Source organism: Calliphora vicina, chromosome 4 (genome assembly GCF_958450345.1).
Source record: "Calliphora vicina chromosome 4, idCalVici1.1, whole genome shotgun sequence".
In the NCBI taxonomy this organism is placed as follows: domain Eukaryota; kingdom Metazoa; phylum Arthropoda; class Insecta; order Diptera; family Calliphoridae; genus Calliphora; species Calliphora vicina.
In genome coordinates, this window is record NC_088783.1 from 9,778,236 (window position 1) to 9,796,490 (window position 18,255).

General features: G+C 33.3%; 1 protein-coding gene across 6 annotated transcripts; it reads left to right on the forward strand.

Moving 5' to 3' along the window:
- Nucleotides 1-1,033: 1,033 nt before the first annotated feature.
- rdgB (retinal degeneration B) lies at nucleotides 1,034-17,088 on the forward strand. 6 transcript variants are annotated; one of them, XM_065510297.1, is made up of 15 exons: nucleotides 1,034-1,242; nucleotides 3,335-3,479; nucleotides 3,545-3,736; nucleotides 3,795-4,226; nucleotides 4,294-4,544; nucleotides 8,932-8,961; nucleotides 9,095-9,170; nucleotides 9,238-9,546; nucleotides 9,609-10,265; nucleotides 10,337-10,504; nucleotides 10,573-10,710; nucleotides 10,825-10,973; nucleotides 11,033-11,851; nucleotides 11,914-12,086; nucleotides 16,901-17,088. In XM_065510297.1, exons 1-15 carry the CDS (start codon nucleotides 1,165-1,167, stop codon nucleotides 16,923-16,925), a joined length of 3,642 nt encoding a protein of 1,213 aa, XP_065366369.1. In that variant the 5' UTR covers nucleotides 1,034-1,164; the 3' UTR covers nucleotides 16,926-17,088. The 6 variants fall into 6 exon arrangements, with proteins under 6 accessions (XP_065366369.1, XP_065366371.1, XP_065366370.1 ...); XM_065510299.1 differs by having other exon boundaries at nucleotides 9,256-9,546; XM_065510298.1 differs by having other exon boundaries at nucleotides 8,935-8,961.
- The last annotated feature ends 1,167 nt before the right edge of the window (nucleotides 17,089-18,255 follow it).

The following is an 18,255-nucleotide window of genomic DNA, read 5'->3' on the forward strand; positions in this document are numbered from 1 at the left end:
ATATGTTTGTGGCATTTACACAGCAAACACAAACCATTATTGTGCGAGAGTTACATTTACATGCCTCAATAGAATTGATATTAAGTAATTGTGGAAATAAAGCCATTTTTATGGCTCAACTAACAACGCAACATGATAAAAACCTTAAAATAAAACAAAACACAATAGGAAAACCAACAACTAGATGACAAATATAAACACAAGAACAGCGACAATGGACATCACACGAACATGACCAAGAACCAAGAAGTCGGAATAGAAATAAATGCTACGAGGGCAGACTAAATAGACCAATTGTATTAATTAACCTGTTACTTATTTCAAATCGATACATTTTACTCTTATTTGTTATCGATTCGAATAGGTATTTGAAATTAATATTCAACAGGCTAAATGTATATTACAGATTTCTCTTGATGAGACATCGTTCAATTGTAGAAATTCAAAAGCGATATAGGTTCTGAGCTAATTTTAAAAAGTAGTTTGATTTAGCGGAAAACTTCCCAGCCCACCATCGTATTAGAACGAAGGTAAGGTATGTGCGATACCATAACAGAAATTTTAAACTAAATATCCCCAAAAGCTTTAATGGAAACCATTGAAATGCACAATATTATTTTCTACTTTTATTTCAATATGAGGTCACCACCACTATAATTCTCAATTGTCTTCCTGCAAGCGCAAAAAAAAACTGCTAAAAGAAAAATCGCTGGAAAACATATTAAAAATTTCACAAAAAAAACAGACCATTTTCATATAATCACTTACTATTTCATGTTGTTGCTGTTTTCGCTAAGTAAATAATTTCGTAATTTCTGAAATAAAGATTTTCAATTTATTTTCTTCTTTTATTTTCAGTTTGAATAATAAATTTTAATTCGCTGCTGGAGAAGATAACAACAACACGAGCAGCAGCAAAGGCCACTAAAAATAAAATCTACTACTTCGAAGAAAATACAAGTATTTATTTTAATACGAGATACATTTTTGTTGAAAGGGGTGCAGAGACGAAAAAAGCCAACAAATATGAACAACATGTTGTTGATTTAAGCAAAAAAAAAACAAAAGTTCCAATGCAAATACAATATTTTAAAATCATTATAATTGAACTAATACGCTAACTAAACACACGCTGGTCATCATTATTATTCTATTTAAACAGAGATGTTGATTAAGGAGTATCACATCCCACTGCCACTTACAGTGGAGGAGTATCGTATAGCCCAGCTGTATATGATAGCGGTAAGTGTTTGCAATAAAGGAATTCTTATTTAAAATTATATTTACTTTAAAACTGACATCGTTAAGCTTTGAAACAGATATATTTTCAATTGATTCTCATATAAATTGTTCAAGTGATAAGGCCATCAGCGCAAAAGTGGTGTAACCTACAATTTTCAGTTGGTTGCTGTTCCTTACATTACCATCTGTCAATATAAAAGTGGAAGCCACCTTTTGGTATTAAAAAGCAAATGGAGCTGAAAAAAATCGTTTTTGCACAGAGCTTAATAATAGTGTAAGTAATAGTGCAAAAGTGGTGCAAGTTACCCCTAAATAAATAGTTTGGGGTTACACCACTTTTGTGCTGATAGCCTCAATTATTAGTGTTGAACTTCATTATATCGATAATGTTATTAACTTGCTGATATTTAAGACTTATTGGCGAATTTCTAGGTTTTTCTCTTCTTTGGCCAGAACTCACGAAATGATTGCCACTCATGCAAAGCATTGTGTTGGAACTAGGGAAATAGGTTATAGGAGGGAGGTTTGTGTTTGTGGACATTTGACTTAAATTTTATTGAAAGTGTCAGGAAAGATTTCAGAAGAAAGTTTGTTCCACATACGGACAGGATAGTTAATGAACGAATTTTTCCTGTAGAGTATAGTTTTTTTAACAAACACAAACTGCGAAGCTTTTTTTTTTTGTCTGTAAATACACTCAGAGCCGCGGACGAGAATCGAACCCGCAAACCTCAGATTAATAGTCCAGTACACTATCGTCTAGTCTATCGGGCACTATCGTCGTGCGGACCACTGGCCTATTATTCTTGATGAAAAAATCGTATTACGGGTATCAGGAGCAAGTTCCCAAATTCCAGCAGAACGCATTCCATTGTAATTATGATAGAACAGAAATACACACAGATTGCGACGGTGCTTCAGCGAATCAATAGAGTTGGATAACGTCACCAATAAACACCTTCGCCCTCTGCTACACATGTGATGTAAGTAGATGGAGTGATGAAATTCCGTTTCAGATGCAACAACATGCAACATTGAGTATTGCGAGCGTTGAAAGCGACTCTATTTACACGACCCCATTCAGGGATTCTTATTAATCGAAGATCCTGATTAAGCAAATCATTCATGTTTTGTCTCTTTGCCACAATCTCCTAAATGTTTGGCCTATAACTGAATGAATATGAACGGCAAATATTGTTGTCATCTGTATCAGGGTTGTAAGTTTGACGTAGAACCTCGTTTAGAAAAATAAGGAATATAGGAGAGAGAACGGAGCCTTGTGGTACCTCTGAATTGATCACGAATTCGTTTGATAAGATCCAATCTACAACAACTCGTATAATACGATCTCTGAGCTCGATATAGATCGAGAGAAGTTAATAACGACACCAAAAGAAAGAATAGAGCCTTGAGGTACCCCTAAATTGATCATGAATTCGTTTGATGAGATCCAATATAAATCAAGACACGTTATTAACGATACCAAAATAAATTCGTTTTGATAAAATTTCAAGCCTTATCAAACGCCTTGGAAGTATATAGATCTACCACTTTACTTTCGCCAAAACTGTGAATGAAATATCACCATTTTTCCGATAGGAAGGCTAGCAAGTCTCCCGTAGGACCTTCTCTACGAAAGTCATACTGGCCGTCGCTAAATTGTTGGACTGCAAATATTTAATAAGATAGTAGTTTGCCACATTCTCCATAACTTTCGAAAGTGTAGAAGATATTGCTTTTGGGCGATAACCTTCTTTGTTATTAGCCGCTCCATTTTTAGGAATTGAAATTACATTAGCAAAATTCTAAAAAACAGGAATTTCGACGGCACGGAATAAAGTGCGAATAAGTTTAGCTAATGGACGAGCGATTCCTATCAACGTTAGGATCTGAGGATTGTGGTGAATTTGCATAGACGAAACAAATACAAACAATTGAAATTTATTCAAAATAAAGCTTAAATCGTTTTCATTTTAAAAAAATGATCTGTAACTACATAGATTTCAATATTTAATTATGTTTAGGATTCCTTAATATCATCCATTTTTCAATATAATTTATTTTATAAAAAACATAATTATTAATTTTGCAGAAAAAAAGTCGCGAAGAAAGTCATGGCGAAGGCAGTGGAGTTGAAATTATTATAAATGAACCCTACGATGATGGACCTGGTGGTAAAGGACAATACACAAAAAAGATCTATCATGTAGGCAGTCATTTGCCAGGCTGGATTAAAAGTAAGTTAGAATTTAACGCCACAAAACTAAATTTTAAATTATTAATATTGAAACGTCCCTTCTAGGTCTGCTGCCTAAAAGTGCTTTAACAGTGGAAGAAGAAGCCTGGAATGCTTATCCCTACACACGTACACGCTACACATGTCCATTTGTAGAAAAATTCTCCCTAGATATAGAAACATACTATTTTCCCGACAATGGCTACCAGGAAAATGTCTTCAAATTGACTGGCAGTGAGCTAAGAAATAGGGAAGTGGGTAAGTGGTTTAAGTATTTAAATTATAATGAAGAAATATTAATATTTTATTTTATCAGACTGCATTGATATTGTCAAGGATCAATTGTTTGGCGGTGACTATGTCAAAGAAGAGGATCCAAAATTGTTTGTGTCGGAGAAAACGGGCCGAGGCCCCTTGGGCGAAGAGTGGTTGGAAGAGTACTGGCGTGAAGTTAAGGGCAAAAAACAACCCACATCCCGTAATATGTCCTTGATGTGTGCCTATAAAATCTGTCGTGTGGAATTCCGTTATTGGGGCATGCAAACTAAATTGGAGAAATTCATACACGATGTAGCTCTAAGAAAAACTATGCTGAGAGCTCATCGTCAAGCCTGGGCCTGGCAGGATGAATGGCATGGTCTAACCATTGAAGATATTCGTGAAATTGAAAGACAAACCCAATTAGCATTAGCACGTAAAATGGGTGGTGGTGATTTGAGTGGCGAAGAAGAGGAGGAGGAGGAAGAAGGTGAAAGCTATTAACAAAGAGTTCTTAGTGGAAAAGGTTTAAAATTTATATTTTTATTTTCTTACAGAAAGCATTTCTGAAGGCCATTTGGAATCTCACTCAGCCGACACCGAGGAACGTGTAGTTAAAGAACCTCCTGTTGTTACCGAACAACCACCCAGTGAAGAAGTCTCCTCGGAGGAGGATGATGTGCCCGAACAAAATAATTCCAGCGAAAGATCACGTTCTCAAAGTATACAAATGATTAAATCTAAATCTGGTTCAAAACCGGGTGGCCTACACTCACCTCTGGGATCAGCTCATAGTTTTGAGTTGCAGGTAAGATGAGTCTATCAACACAATAAAAAAAAAAGAAAACTCTCAGGACAATGAATCTGTTTAATGTGGCATGATATTTGTATCGGTGTTTAAAATTTAAACAAGAAATGTTTTACTTATTTTGTAAAAGAAAACAAAGTTTATGAAATTCGGTTTTTGGAAGAGCATTAAGGGAACTGCTTAAGATATTTCTTAAAATTTTGTAGTTATCATATCAAATAGCATTTTGTGCTGCCGACTGTTTCGTCAAAAGACCAATTATTTAATCTGTTTCTTTGGCATACAGTCGAATTATGAATAAAAATTCTCCGAGAGTTTTTTGCCTTTTATTATTTTTAACATTGAATTTGAATAGGAAAAATAGGAAAAAGGGAAAATGGAAAAAACTCCCGGGGAAATTATACTCATAATTGGGCAGATTATGTATTAGGTAATAGGAAATAACATAACACCTCCCAATATATGTATATTTTCAAGATGCCATACATTTATTAATCTTTCTTTCATATTAAATTTACTGTAAGTGCTTAACACTTTGTTTTGATAATGAATTCGTACCATTTTTTCTACTTTCCAATAAGGGATTAATGATGGAATAAATGTGAGCTATTAACGCAATTCTTCCTTCAAATGTCCGCCCGACTTCGTCTTGTGGCAAGGATCTGATTGGTCCAATTTTTAATGATTATTGAAGCGATGGTCTGGGTTATGTTGAATTTGAGATATCCGTTCATTTCGGCTTATTGTCATAAACATGCGACATCAAAAAACCTCAAAACATCAAGTCTAACACGTCTTGAGACTAATTATATTATTCCGGACGATCAATTTGCAAATAGTATTTCTCAGCACTATTTATAGATATCTCGAAGCACTAATCCCCAAAGTACTTAAAAGTAATAGATCTAAAGGTGTGATCTGATCATGTCAAACATAAATTATCGCCAATGGTACCACCGAACCTAAATCCTCCCGAACTGTAACCTCCTATGGATGATAGCCACCTGGTGAACCTCGTTTAGGTTGACGGCGTTCCATATACAGCTATTTTGTTGCTAACGTAGCCATCAACATAACAAATAAGCCTCGTTACGTCCTTAGTCATTAACTTTGAGCTGCTGGGTTATTTGAATCGTGTACAGGTTTAGGTCCAAGTACCGATGCACTGTGGAGCAGAATCAAATTTATTTGGAAATAAATCTGGCATTTCTAAACGGCTGGTCCAAACAGAATAATTTGACGCATTGGTAGCCAAGGAGTATTCCAGTTTAAATTATGAAAATGGGCTCTACAAATGATCCAGGGGCGGCGCCATGAGGGCTCAAAGTAGGGTACCTTCGACATGTAAAATTGTTAAATACATGCAATTTTTTGTTTCCCATACGATTTCAAAGATTTTTATATTTTTGGAAAGCGCTCGGGTAGGTCTTGAAAAACCCTCTTGCGTGTGCTATTTATTTCTTATAATTTCCGAGTTATAGGTATTTAAAAATTTAAATTTTAAAATTTTTTTTTTTTAAAAAAAAAAGAAAACTCTCAGGACAATGAATCTGTTTAATGTGGCATGATATTTGTATCGGTGTTTAAAATTTAAACAAGAAATGTTTTACTTATTTTGTAAAAGAAAACAAAGTTTATGAAATTCGGTTTTTGGAAGAGCATTAAGGGAACTGCTTAAGATATTTCTTAAAATTTTGTAGTTATCATATCAAATAGCATTTTGTGCTGCCGACTGTTTCGTCAAAAGACCAATTATTTAATCTGTTTCTTTGGCATACAGTCGAATTATGAATAAAAATTCTCCGAGAGTTTTTTGCCTTTTATTATTTTTAACATTGAATTTGAATAGGAAAAATAGGAAAAAGGGAAAATGGAAAAAACTCCCGGGGAAATTATACTCATAATTGGGCAGATTATGTATTAGGTAATAGGAAATAACATAACACCTCCCAATATATGTATATTTTCAAGATGCCATACATTTATTAATCTTTCTTTCATATTAAATTTACTGTAAGTGCTTAACACTTTGTTTTGATAATGAATTCGTACCATTTTTTCTACTTTCCAATAAGGGATTAATGATGGAATAAATGTGAGCTATTAACGCAATTCTTCCTTCAAATGTCCGCCCGACTTCGTCTTGTGGCAAGGATCTGATTGGTCCAATTTTTAATGATTATTGAAGCGATGGTCTGGGTTATGTTGAATTTGAGATATCCGTTCATTTCGGCTTATTGTCATAAACATGCGACATCAAAAAACCTCAAAACATCAAGTCTAACACGTCTTGAGACTAATTATATTATTCCGGACGATCAATTTGCAAATAGTATTTCTCAGCACTATTTATAGATATCTCGAAGCACTAATCCCCAAAGTACTTAAAAGTAATAGATCTAAAGGTGTGATCTGATCATGTCAAACATAAATTATCGCCAATGGTACCACCGAACCTAAATCCTCCCGAACTGTAACCTCCTATGGATGATAGCCACCTGGTGAACCTCGTTTAGGTTGACGGCGTTCCATATACAGCTATTTTGTTGCTAACGTAGCCATCAACATAACAAATAAGCCTCGTTACGTCCTTAGTCATTAACTTTGAGCTGCTGGGTTATTTGAATCGTGTACAGGTTTAGGTCCAAGTACCGATGCACTGTGGAGCAGAATCAAATTTATTTGGAAATAAATCTGGCATTTCTAAACGGCTGGTCCAAACAGAATAATTTGACGCATTGGTAGCCAAGGAGTATTCCAGTTTAAATTATGAAAATGGGCTCTACAAATGATCCAGGGGCGGCGCCATGAGGGCTCAAAGTAGGGTACCTTCGACATGTAAAATTGTTAAATACATGCAATTTTTTGTTTCCCATACGATTTCAAAGATTTTTATATTTTTGGAAAGCGCTCGGGTAGGTCTTGAAAAACCCTCTTGCGTGTGCTATTTATTTCTTATAATTTCCGAGTTATAGGTATTTAAAAATTTAAATTTTAAAATTTTGCCATACTTTTAGACTGAATGGACTCTATTTTTTTGCTAGTTAGACAACTAAATTACAAATAACATAAAAAAGATTTCAGAGCAATATCAATTATGGATCCAAAAATAAACGATTTTAAATTTAAATATTCCAAAAATAGTTGATTTCTGATGTTTTTGGGCGAAAAGATGACTTAGCTCTTTTTTTATTAAAAATAAACTTTCTTTAAGAACATATAACAATTTTATATTTTTCTGTAAGGTATCTTTACGTAGAACATTCTGGTATAAAAAAAATTCCTAATTGTCGAGTATGTCGCCCCTACGCTCTTCGGAATGTGACCTATTTTTTATCAAAGCTGGGATAAAAAAACGGGAAGCAGTTTTGGAAACCTTGATGTGTGCCCTATTTATCCCCAAAGTATTTTCACAGCCCCGAAGGAAATGTGGACCCTATGGGCAAAATTGTAAAAAATATAATTTTTGGGATTTTTGCTCCAATTTTAATAATTGCGGGATTCCCTTTGACCTTTTGACAAGTTTTTTCAAATTTTGTTATTTAGAATGACAAATTTTTAAATCGTTGAAAAATGTATACAAATTTTTTAGTATGAAGAAGTGCATTAAAAATTTGACTTGTCGTAGCTACCCTACTTTGAGCCCTAATGGCGTCGCCCCTGTATCATTTGTAGAACCCATTTTAATAACATAAACTCGAATACTCCTTGGCTACGACTGCGTCAAATTCTATCCTAATTGAACCAGCCGTTTAGAAATGCCAGATTTATTTCCAAATAAATTTGATTCTGCCCCACTGTGCAATGCAACGCTCGCCAAGTTGAGTTCTTGTGCATAACGAGAAATTGTTTCTCCTGCACACATTCAATTACAGCGGGAATATTTTCGGCCGTTCCTTTTGATGTTCCTTTAAAGTACGAGTGGGTGATTGCTTTCTAAGCCGGTGGTCTCGAATTTGGCCACCAAATGTTGAAAAGTTGTCTTCAGATCTCTAGATCAAAAATCGTCCATTCTTTTTTATTTCAAGTTTTCTTAAGGAAAAAATATTTAAATAACAGAAAGATGGAATTTGAACAGGATTATGTAGATGTTTTGGGAAAAAGAACTCTCTTGCTGTGTTCAATTTCAAATTCTCTTTCTACCAAAAACGAATTTCATAAATATTTAAACAAACAAATCAAATGTAACAAAATTCTTTTAAACGATCAATCAAATGTAAGATTAAAATGTCTCTTTTCTTGATATGTTTTTGGTTACTTTTTTTCTTTACGGTTTCATTTTTATTCTTATCTTCTTTATTTTCCTGTCTCTTTCGTAACGTTTCTTCAAATGCAAATTTATTCTTCCAAATAAATTTTGCGCCTAACTACAATACATTTCGTTTAGCAGCATGCCAAAAATGCTAAGCGTAAAAACGTAAGTTGTATGTTATAGTTTTCAGTTTTGTTTAGTCTTGAATGTTTCATGTTTGTAAATTAACACTGATGTTTACTTAACACCTCAATGCTTGTTAACACGTTCACTCAAAATGATTGAATACACATTACAGGTGGCTAATTGGCGTATGGAACGTTTGGAAGTCGATTCAAAATCAAATTCTGAAGAGGAATTTTTCGATTGTGTGGGTGAGTTAGCTAGAAGCTGATGATTGATATGTTTTTGCACTTTTAATTTAATTTCATATCTCACCAGAGAAAATACCAATTTCAGATACAAACGATAGCAATTCTTTGGCCAAATGGAGTTCATTGGAATTGTTGGGAGAACCAGACGATAGTCCACCGCCGCATAGCAGCGGAGAGGGCAGAAATAAACAGGAGGACAGTATATTCAATCAAGATTTCCTAATGCGCGTGGCCTCGGAACGGGGCAATAAAAGACAATTGCGTTCATCACAAAGTGTGGAGAGAGGTCATGAAATATCACCGCCTGGTTCGCCGGGTGCACCATCTTGTTCCACCACCATTTTGATATTGGTAGTACATGCTGGAAGTGTATTGGGTGAGTGCTCTAAAACCACTTAATTCTTTAACAAAATATAAAAATTACTTTGCTGTTTTAAGATGCCACCAGTGAATTGACTTCCAAGAAATCTGATGTAACCACATTTCGTGGTTCTTTTGAGTCTGTTATGCGTCAACATTATCCGAGCCTATTAACTCATGTCACCATTAAAATGGTGCCATGTCCATCCATTTGTACCGATGCTCTAGGCATTCTTTCTAGCCTAAGTCCATACTCATTTGATTCTTCGCCCTCTGCGGATATACCCAATATAGCGGATGTTCCTATTGGCGCCATACCCTTGCTGGCCGTCTCATCACCAGAATTCCAGGACACCGTCAATAAAACCGTACAGGCAGCAAATATTGTCTACCATGAATTTCTTAAATCCGAGGAGGGTCAGGGATTCTCCGGGCAAATTGTGGTTTTGGGCGATTCCATGGGTTCATTGTTGGCCTACGAGGCCTTGTGTCGCACTAATGGCAACGATGGTGGCAGCCGTTCTTCACGCAACACTGATGATGATGAGCGTTTTGATGACTCTGAATTGGATGCCAAACGTTTATTGGTGGCGCCCTCACCACGCAGAAGACGTTCCTCCTCTTCGAGTGATTCGAAACATGCAAAACTAGAATTTGAAGTGGGTGATTTTTTTATGTTTGGTTCCCCACTATCAATAGTTTTGGCAGCTAAAAAGTTACATGATTCAAAAACTGGTAAGTATTTCTTTTAAGTTCTTCTTTAAAGCATTTCTCTATTTTCAAATTATTTTTATTAATTTTTCTAGCTCTTCAACGTCCCAACTGTAATCAGGTTTATAATATGTTCCATCCTACCGATCCAACGGCTTCCCGTTTAGAACCTTTACTAAGTGCCAGATTTTCCATGCTGGCGCCGGTCAATGTGCCACGTTATGCCAAATATCCACTAGGGAATGGTCAGCCATTGCATTTATGTATGTTTCTCCAACACACTATTACAGATTAGTAATTAAATTTTACATTTCTTTGTCTTTCTAAACAGTGGAGGTCATCCAATCGAATCCCCAACATTTTAATGAATCCAACAACATGATGTGTGGTCGCCGATTGTCGGATGCTTCCATGCAAAGTACAGTATCGGGTCTTATAGAAAATGTATCATTAAGTACCATAAATTCATGTAAGTAAGCTAGTTAGTAGAAGCCAGAAACTCACTAGGTGTCTAAGTTTAAAAAAACATATAATTAAGACCTTAATTGTAAATCCTTTTTAAATTTATTTTATATATCCTTAGTACAAATGAAATGGTGGGGTACGAAACGTTTAGATTATGCCATGTATTGTCCAGAAGGTTTAAGTAATTTTCCAGCCAATGCTTTGCCCCACTTATTCCATGCCAGCTACTGGGAAAGTGCAGATGTTATAGCATTTATATTAAGACAAGTAAGCACTCCTATATTCTTTCTTATTCTAGTATTAATCAATTATTTTCTCTTATTTAGATTGGTAAATTTGAAGGCATTCCATATGTTACATCCATGGACAATAAAGAAACTGTCCACTTTAATCCCGGCCAACCCAGAGAGAAGTGGATACGCAAACGTACTTCGGTGAAATTGAAAAATGTGGCAGCCAATCATCGTGCCAATGATGTGATAGTATTGGAAGGTCGTGAACAAAGACTAAATGCTCGTTTCATGTATGGTCCCTTGGATATGATCACTTTGCATGGCGAAAAAGTTGATATACACATAATGAAAGATCCACCTGCTGGCGAGTGGAGTTTTCTCAGCACCGAAGTGACCGATAAAACTGGTCGCATTTCCTACAGCATTCCCGATCATGTGGCATTCGGTTATGGCATTTATCCCATTAAAATGGTAGTGAGGGGAGATCACACCTCAGTGGACTGTTATTTGGCTGTGGTGCCGCCCTTAACCGAATGTGTAGTCTTTAGTATAGATGGCTCATTTACCGCCTCCATGTCGGTGACTGGACGTGATCCCAAAGTTAGAGCTGGGGCAGTAGATGTTTGCCGTCATTGGCAGGAGTTGGGCTATTTGTTGATCTACATAACAGGTAGACCGGACATGCAGCAGCAACGTGTTGTTTCCTGGTTGAGTCAGCATAATTTTCCCCATGGTCTTATATCATTTGCCGATGGTCTTTCCACTGATCCGTTGGGTCACAAAACCGCCTATCTAAATAATATGGTGCAAAATCATGGAATCTCAATAATGGCCGCTTACGGCAGCAGTAAAGATATCAGTGTTTATACCAATGTCGGCTTAAGAGCAGATCAGATATTTATAGTGGGCAAGGTAAATTTTTCTTTTTAAAGTATAATCCAAATTACAAAAGTAATTTTTGTAATATTTTTCAGGTCAGCAAAAAATTGCAAACCAATGCCACTGTGTTGAATGAAGGTTATGCCGCTCATTTATCGGCTTTGCAAGCTATGGGCGGCTCTCGTCCCGCCAAAGGCAATGCTCGCATGGTTATACCACGAGGTTGTTTCAATTTACCGGGTCAAACTACTAATCCCCGTCGTAGAAGGTAAGTTTCTTTTTTATTTAATATTTTTTTTTATATTTATATGTATCGGCAAGTTTATGTAGTAGTATGATGCAAGTATTATCGTATGTATGTATATTAATCACTCAAGTCCACCAAAAAATAAAATCTTAAGAGCTTGAACTGTATTAAGGATATAAACAATTTTAGATTTTATGCAAATATAATGTCTTATATATGGATAAATATTTCAATATAGGAACTAAGGTTCCAATGTTAATGGAATTTTTCCACTCCCGGTTACTAACAATCTGTACATTCCAGGGAATCCCTTATAACTAAATTAAGCCAAAAACCAGTTGGATTTTCTTTGTTCCGTAATAAACTTTTATGGATTATTAAAAACATTTTAAAAAACTTGCCAAATCGGTTCTGGCGTATTTTAGACATAACAGAAAAGTGGGCGTAAAAATGGGCGTTGTAAATTTTTTTACCTAAAAACTTAAATTGGATTACTTCGAACATATAAAAAAAATTAGACAAATCGATCCAACCGTACTTCCGTAAAAACTTAAGTTGGATTATGACAAACATTTAAAAAAAAAGTTAGCCAAATCGGTGGAGCCGTTCCCAAGTGATGCGATTACCAACAAACATTTGCTTTTTATTTATGTATATAGATTTATGTTCTCAATAAACATTTGTCTGTTCTTTTCACACGAAGAAAATATTTTTGGTTGTGATATCCGAATGATTCAGTCTAAACGACTGAACTTGTCTGCAGTGGCTAGTTTTAGTTAAGTTGACAAACATGTTGGTATTTAAATCGTTATTCTTCTGTGTGAACTGAATTTGTGTTTCTAGTATCGAAAAAATTATGGATATAATAGAAGCATTCAATTAGGAACAAATTACAATGAATCTGTTTTATCTGTGGAGAAATAATTCTTTTACGATATAGTATTTGAATTCAAACTTAAGGGTTTCTAACAATTGGCTTCAAGTTGCATCATATTTCTCAACATTTCTATTTCTGGAGACTTCTAATTGTGGACAATGTTGTTTACCGGCCGATTAACAGCAGTCAACATAACTGTGGAACATTATGAGTTGATCATTGTAGAAATATAACTTTCAAGAAGCATCGATAGATGATGCTGGAAACATCTGGATGGTAATGCAGTGTATTTAAAGTGTCCGTGAGAACATCAACCAGTCAGTCTAATTTGAAGTATCGTTAAGTAAAGATAATTTAACTGCCTTACAGTGTGCTGTATAAGTTGTGAATTATAAGCGTATATTTGTATAAAAATACATAGTCTGGGTTGTCATAGAATCCAATAATTGTCGGAAAAGGTACATATGACTTATGAAATCCAATGTAATTCTTTATTTAATCGATCCCCCAAATATATTTATTCAACCAGAGCACCCAGACGACAAAGTTTTGCAAAAAAAAAAAACATAGACGATGACTTCAAAAAAATTTTTTTTTTTGCAAAATGTCAGTAAAAATATTTTAAGGACTAGAAAAGTTTTTTCATATGAAAAATCGATTTTTGGTGAAAAATATGAGTGATCACAGATTGAGTTCCTTTTCTTGATTAAACGCTTATTTACATTGTTATGAAGGATATTAGATTTTTAAGTTTTTTCATATGAAAAATCGATTTTTGGTTAAAAATATGAGTGATCACCGATCGAGCTCCTTTTCTTGATTAAACGCTTATTTAAAATGTTATTAAGGATTTTAGATTTTTGAGTTTATCCTTATGAAAAATCGATTTTTGGTGAAAAATATGAGTGATCACCGATCGAGCTCCTTTTCTCGATTAAACGCTTATTTACAATGTTATTAAGGATTTTAGAGTATTCTCATATGCAAAATCGATTTTTGGTCAGAAATATGAGTGATCACAGATCGAGCATCTTTCGATTAAACTCTTGTTTACACCAAAATCGATTTTTGGTGAAATATATGAATGATCATCGATCGAGCTGGTTGGAAAATTTACCACTAAACCGCAAAGAGTTAAACATACTAACAGGCGGTATTCATATATAGTATATATGCTACGTCTCGTACTAATTCAGTTCCACATTTTAGGCTTATAAAATCCAATTTATTCCTAGTTCAAGTTCTTAAGATTAACAAATTTTAAAACACAGTAATTTGAAATTTTGCTAAAATGTAAAAATACAAATAAAGAAAATGTATGTATGTATTTATGATTTATAAATGTATTTTGTCTCAAAATCGATATATGCAGCAGCACATCAATTTAAATTGTATGTATAACTAATTGTAAATAATTTTGAAATTAATTTTTTCCAAAATCTTTGCGTTGTTGTCGTTGTTTATAAAATTTTAAACGAAATTCCACAATTCATAAATTTATATTTTGTTGAACTTAACTTAATTAATAAACTAATTCAGTTGTATACAATAGCTTTTTAGTTGTTTTAGTTTTGTTTTAATAATTTTTTCAAATCTGTTTAATTTCTACTAACACCAAATATTACAATTATTTTTTTTAAATTTTATTTATTTATATTATACACAAAATTGAATTCCATACTAACCAGCAATGTAATTGAAAAAACTAACACAGCCAACAACTTGCAAATCTATGAGGATGAAGAAGATTATGAATTTTAAAAGAAAATTTAACAAAATATTGAAATTTTATTTTTTATAAATATTTATTGTAATTGAATTAAAATCCAAATATCTAACAATTAATAGCAATATTTATAAATAATATATAAAGCATATATAAATATAAATAGAACATAATATTGTATGTATATAATATAATCAAGTGTTTTTTTAACATATACAAATATTTATTTTAACACTTACGAAAAGGGTGTGATGTCATAAAAACCATAACCCCCTGTCTATACCTGATAAATTTTGATCATGATAAACGTCAAAATAGTTGTCAAGATTAAAAATTATCAGGTATAGTCCCTATCTATTAGTATTATTGCTTCTTTGTGACAAAATTGTTAGTGCTTTAGAAGAGACAACTTTGTCTTGACAACAAATGTCATTAATTGTTATGATAAATAAATGTCAAGTATAGACAGGGGATGAAAACGAGTAATTTGTTTGAATGGGGAAAATTGTTTATGAGGATTTTGATGTGAATATTATATAAGACCTTTCGTCATCTCTGTTATGTTCGTTATACTCCAAATCATAGAGTAATATAGACACGAGACGTAATTGTCAAAAACCTAAGTCTGTTGTCAAAAACCTAACTCTTGCAACAACAAAATGCATGTTAGTCAATGTATTTTGTTGTTGTATTTTTGTTTGACAAATCGGAGTGTCTCGTCTCTATGTATAATTCTCTATGCTCCAAATATTAACACTTGAAATCACCGTAACCCCCACGAGAGTCGTTATATTTTCAGCCGGGTTCAGAAGCAAAAGGCCTTCACTTTGTAGGCCTTATCGAAGACCTATCTAGTCATTTCTTTAGATCCAATTCTCATTTTAGCTTGTCCTCTGGAAATATCACTCTATATCTTATAAAAGACTATACACACAGGCCAATTTCCTTCTTTTAGGTAGTAGAAGTAGTTTTATCCCTAGCTCTGACAGCAATTATTTTCTTCGAATCCTGGCACTATTTAGTTGTACATGTTTACCATAACTATTTCAACAGTTTTACAAGTTTTTTTAACAATATTACTGTCACTGTAATTTTGTATATGATTGCGGTAACCATAATATGATTAAGTTACCATTCACATGATTATAAAAATCATATATATTGTTACGATATTGAATTTGTATTCAAACATAACGGTTTCTAACGGCTGGTTTCAAGTTGCATCATATTTCACAACATTTCTATTTCTGGAGACTTCTAATTGTGGACAATGTTGTTTACTGGCCGATTACCGGCATTTAACATAACTGTGGACATTATCAATAGATGTTGCTGGATGGTAATGCAGTGTATATAAAGTGGCCATGAGAACATCAACCAGTCAGTCTAATTTGAAGCATCGTTAGGTAAAGATAAATTAACTGACTTACAGTGTGCTGTATAAGTAGTGAATTATAAGCGTGTATTTGTATAAAAACAATTATTTTTATCAAACTTCTTTTATTTGCAATCAAAAGAATTAGGTTTATTTAAAGAAAATAAACCACCATTTTTAAAAGGTAAAAACGTAACAATATAATGTGCAAGAATACACTGGTAATGCAGTTGATGATAATTTTAACAGCAATACACTGACTGACTGCAATATTCTGTTACTATTCTGTTACTATTTATATGTCTTACAGTAGTTTCATGTGGTATCTATCTAACGGACAAAACTAGAATATTCTATTTCTAGAGCTTTTAGCAGCTTTTTACTGCCAAAACTACGGAAAAAAAGAAAATTTACTAAGTCCCTTTCGAGTTTTAAGTTGGTATTCTTAGCATTTTTATTATATTTAAGGTTTTCAAAAGAATGAAAATAACAAAATTTAGAAACTGAGGTACCCTTATATTTTTACTACTTAACAAATTCAAGTTCTTATGACCTTTTGACATCACACCCCTATCTATATGTGTTTAAACATTTGATTCCTTTGAAATATTTTTAATTTTTACGTTCACTTTTTTCTTTTTTTTCGTATTTTATTATTTCTTTTCTTTTTCGAACACTAATGATCACTCACCCCCAAAATGATCATTGCAAAACATCTGCACAATATCCTTTATTATCAAAACATTTAATCCTTGTCTCATAAAACCAAATTCCTTGAAACACCCCCATCCACCACTCACCACCGCTACCACCACTCCTTGTAATTGTTATATCCCACACCAAATGAAATTTATTAGACTGCATGAGCAACAGGACGCTTAAACCTGCAAATATTGAAGTCCGCCATCATATGAAAAGGCAAGCCGAGTTGTTTATCCAGAAAAATTATTTTTCTTCTTCTTATTTTTAGTATTTATAATAAATGTTGTCAAGCAAAAGAGCAAAAAAAACTTAAATTTAAAGAAAATATAAAGTAGAACAATCATATTGTTGTTATTACCAAATGATATTGAATAATCACAAAAAAAAACAAACAAAAAAACTAAATTAATCATTTAAAATTATATTCTTAATCTCCTAAATCCATTTCCCTGCAATCTAACAAAACTAACCGAAAAAAACCCATCCCACCACCAAACCCTTTTTCTACTGCTCCTTCAACCTACCTACCACTTGTAGCAACGAGACCGGTCTATCTTCGCCAATACGCAGTGGCTACTTAAAACGTAAAACCTACTTTAGTCACCAATAAAACTGAACAAGCCAAACGAACAAATCACCAGAAAGATCCTGTTGACGGAAAAAACCAACCATGTCACCATCATCATTATTATGTTAGCTGATCAAACATCAATAATAACTTAGTAATGGTTATAAAACAAACAAAATAAATAAAATCCAGTTCCATTATTCAAAATAAAGCAGTTTAGAGAGACGTTAACTATTAGAGAGACGTTTGTTACATTCAATTAAATTATAATACCTACTATACGCATCAAAATAGCTGAGATATCATTGCAAACTATCCAATTACAATACAAAAACTATAAAATACTCGTATTTAACCAGAATTAACTATATAAAAAAAACATCATCCTACCAACATTGCTAAAGCAAAAACAAACCTCTATGAATCGTTTACATTTGAAATGCAAAAATATAGCTGGAGTAATCATGCATCATTCCAAAAAACCAAAAAAGCAAAATGCGAAAAAATTAATATTTTATTTATAATTGTTATTGTTCAATTAAAATTATAAGAACAATTAAGTAAACAAAGACGTCGTCTAACATTTGTCACGCAGTAAGTACGAAATTATGACAGCAAATTTAACAAATAAATAAAATTGTTTATTGTTTTACAGTTTATTATTTTAGAATTAGCAATTGGTAATATTTTTTTAAATATATAATAAGGCCTTATTCATAAACAATTTCTAAATTTTTTAACGGTTTATAAAACAAATTTTGTATGGAAATTTTGTTTCATAAACCTTTTATAAATTTAAAAATTGATTATGATAGTGTTGCATATTTTTAGGTGTTGAAACAGTGATGTTTAAAACTGATGGAGAATTTTGAAACGTTTTCTGATAATATGTTTTCCATAAAGTGGGGTGTGATATTGACAAAATTATTTTCTTATTTAAAA

What these genes read in the sequence shown, in the direction of transcription:
- rdgB (XM_065510297.1), top strand. Translation starts at nt 1,165, where the DNA reads ATGTTGATTAAGGAGTATCACATCCCACTGCCACTTACAGTGGAGGAG. An exon ending in CTCATAGTTTTGAGTTGCAG is followed by an intron (nt 4,545 to 8,931) that starts GTAAGATGAGTC and finishes CATTTCGTTTAG; the next exon opens with CAGCATGCCAAAAATGCTAA. An exon ending in ACATGCTGGAAGTGTATTGG is followed by an intron (nt 9,547 to 9,608) that starts GTGAGTGCTCTA and finishes TGCTGTTTTAAG; the next exon opens with ATGCCACCAGTGAATTGACT.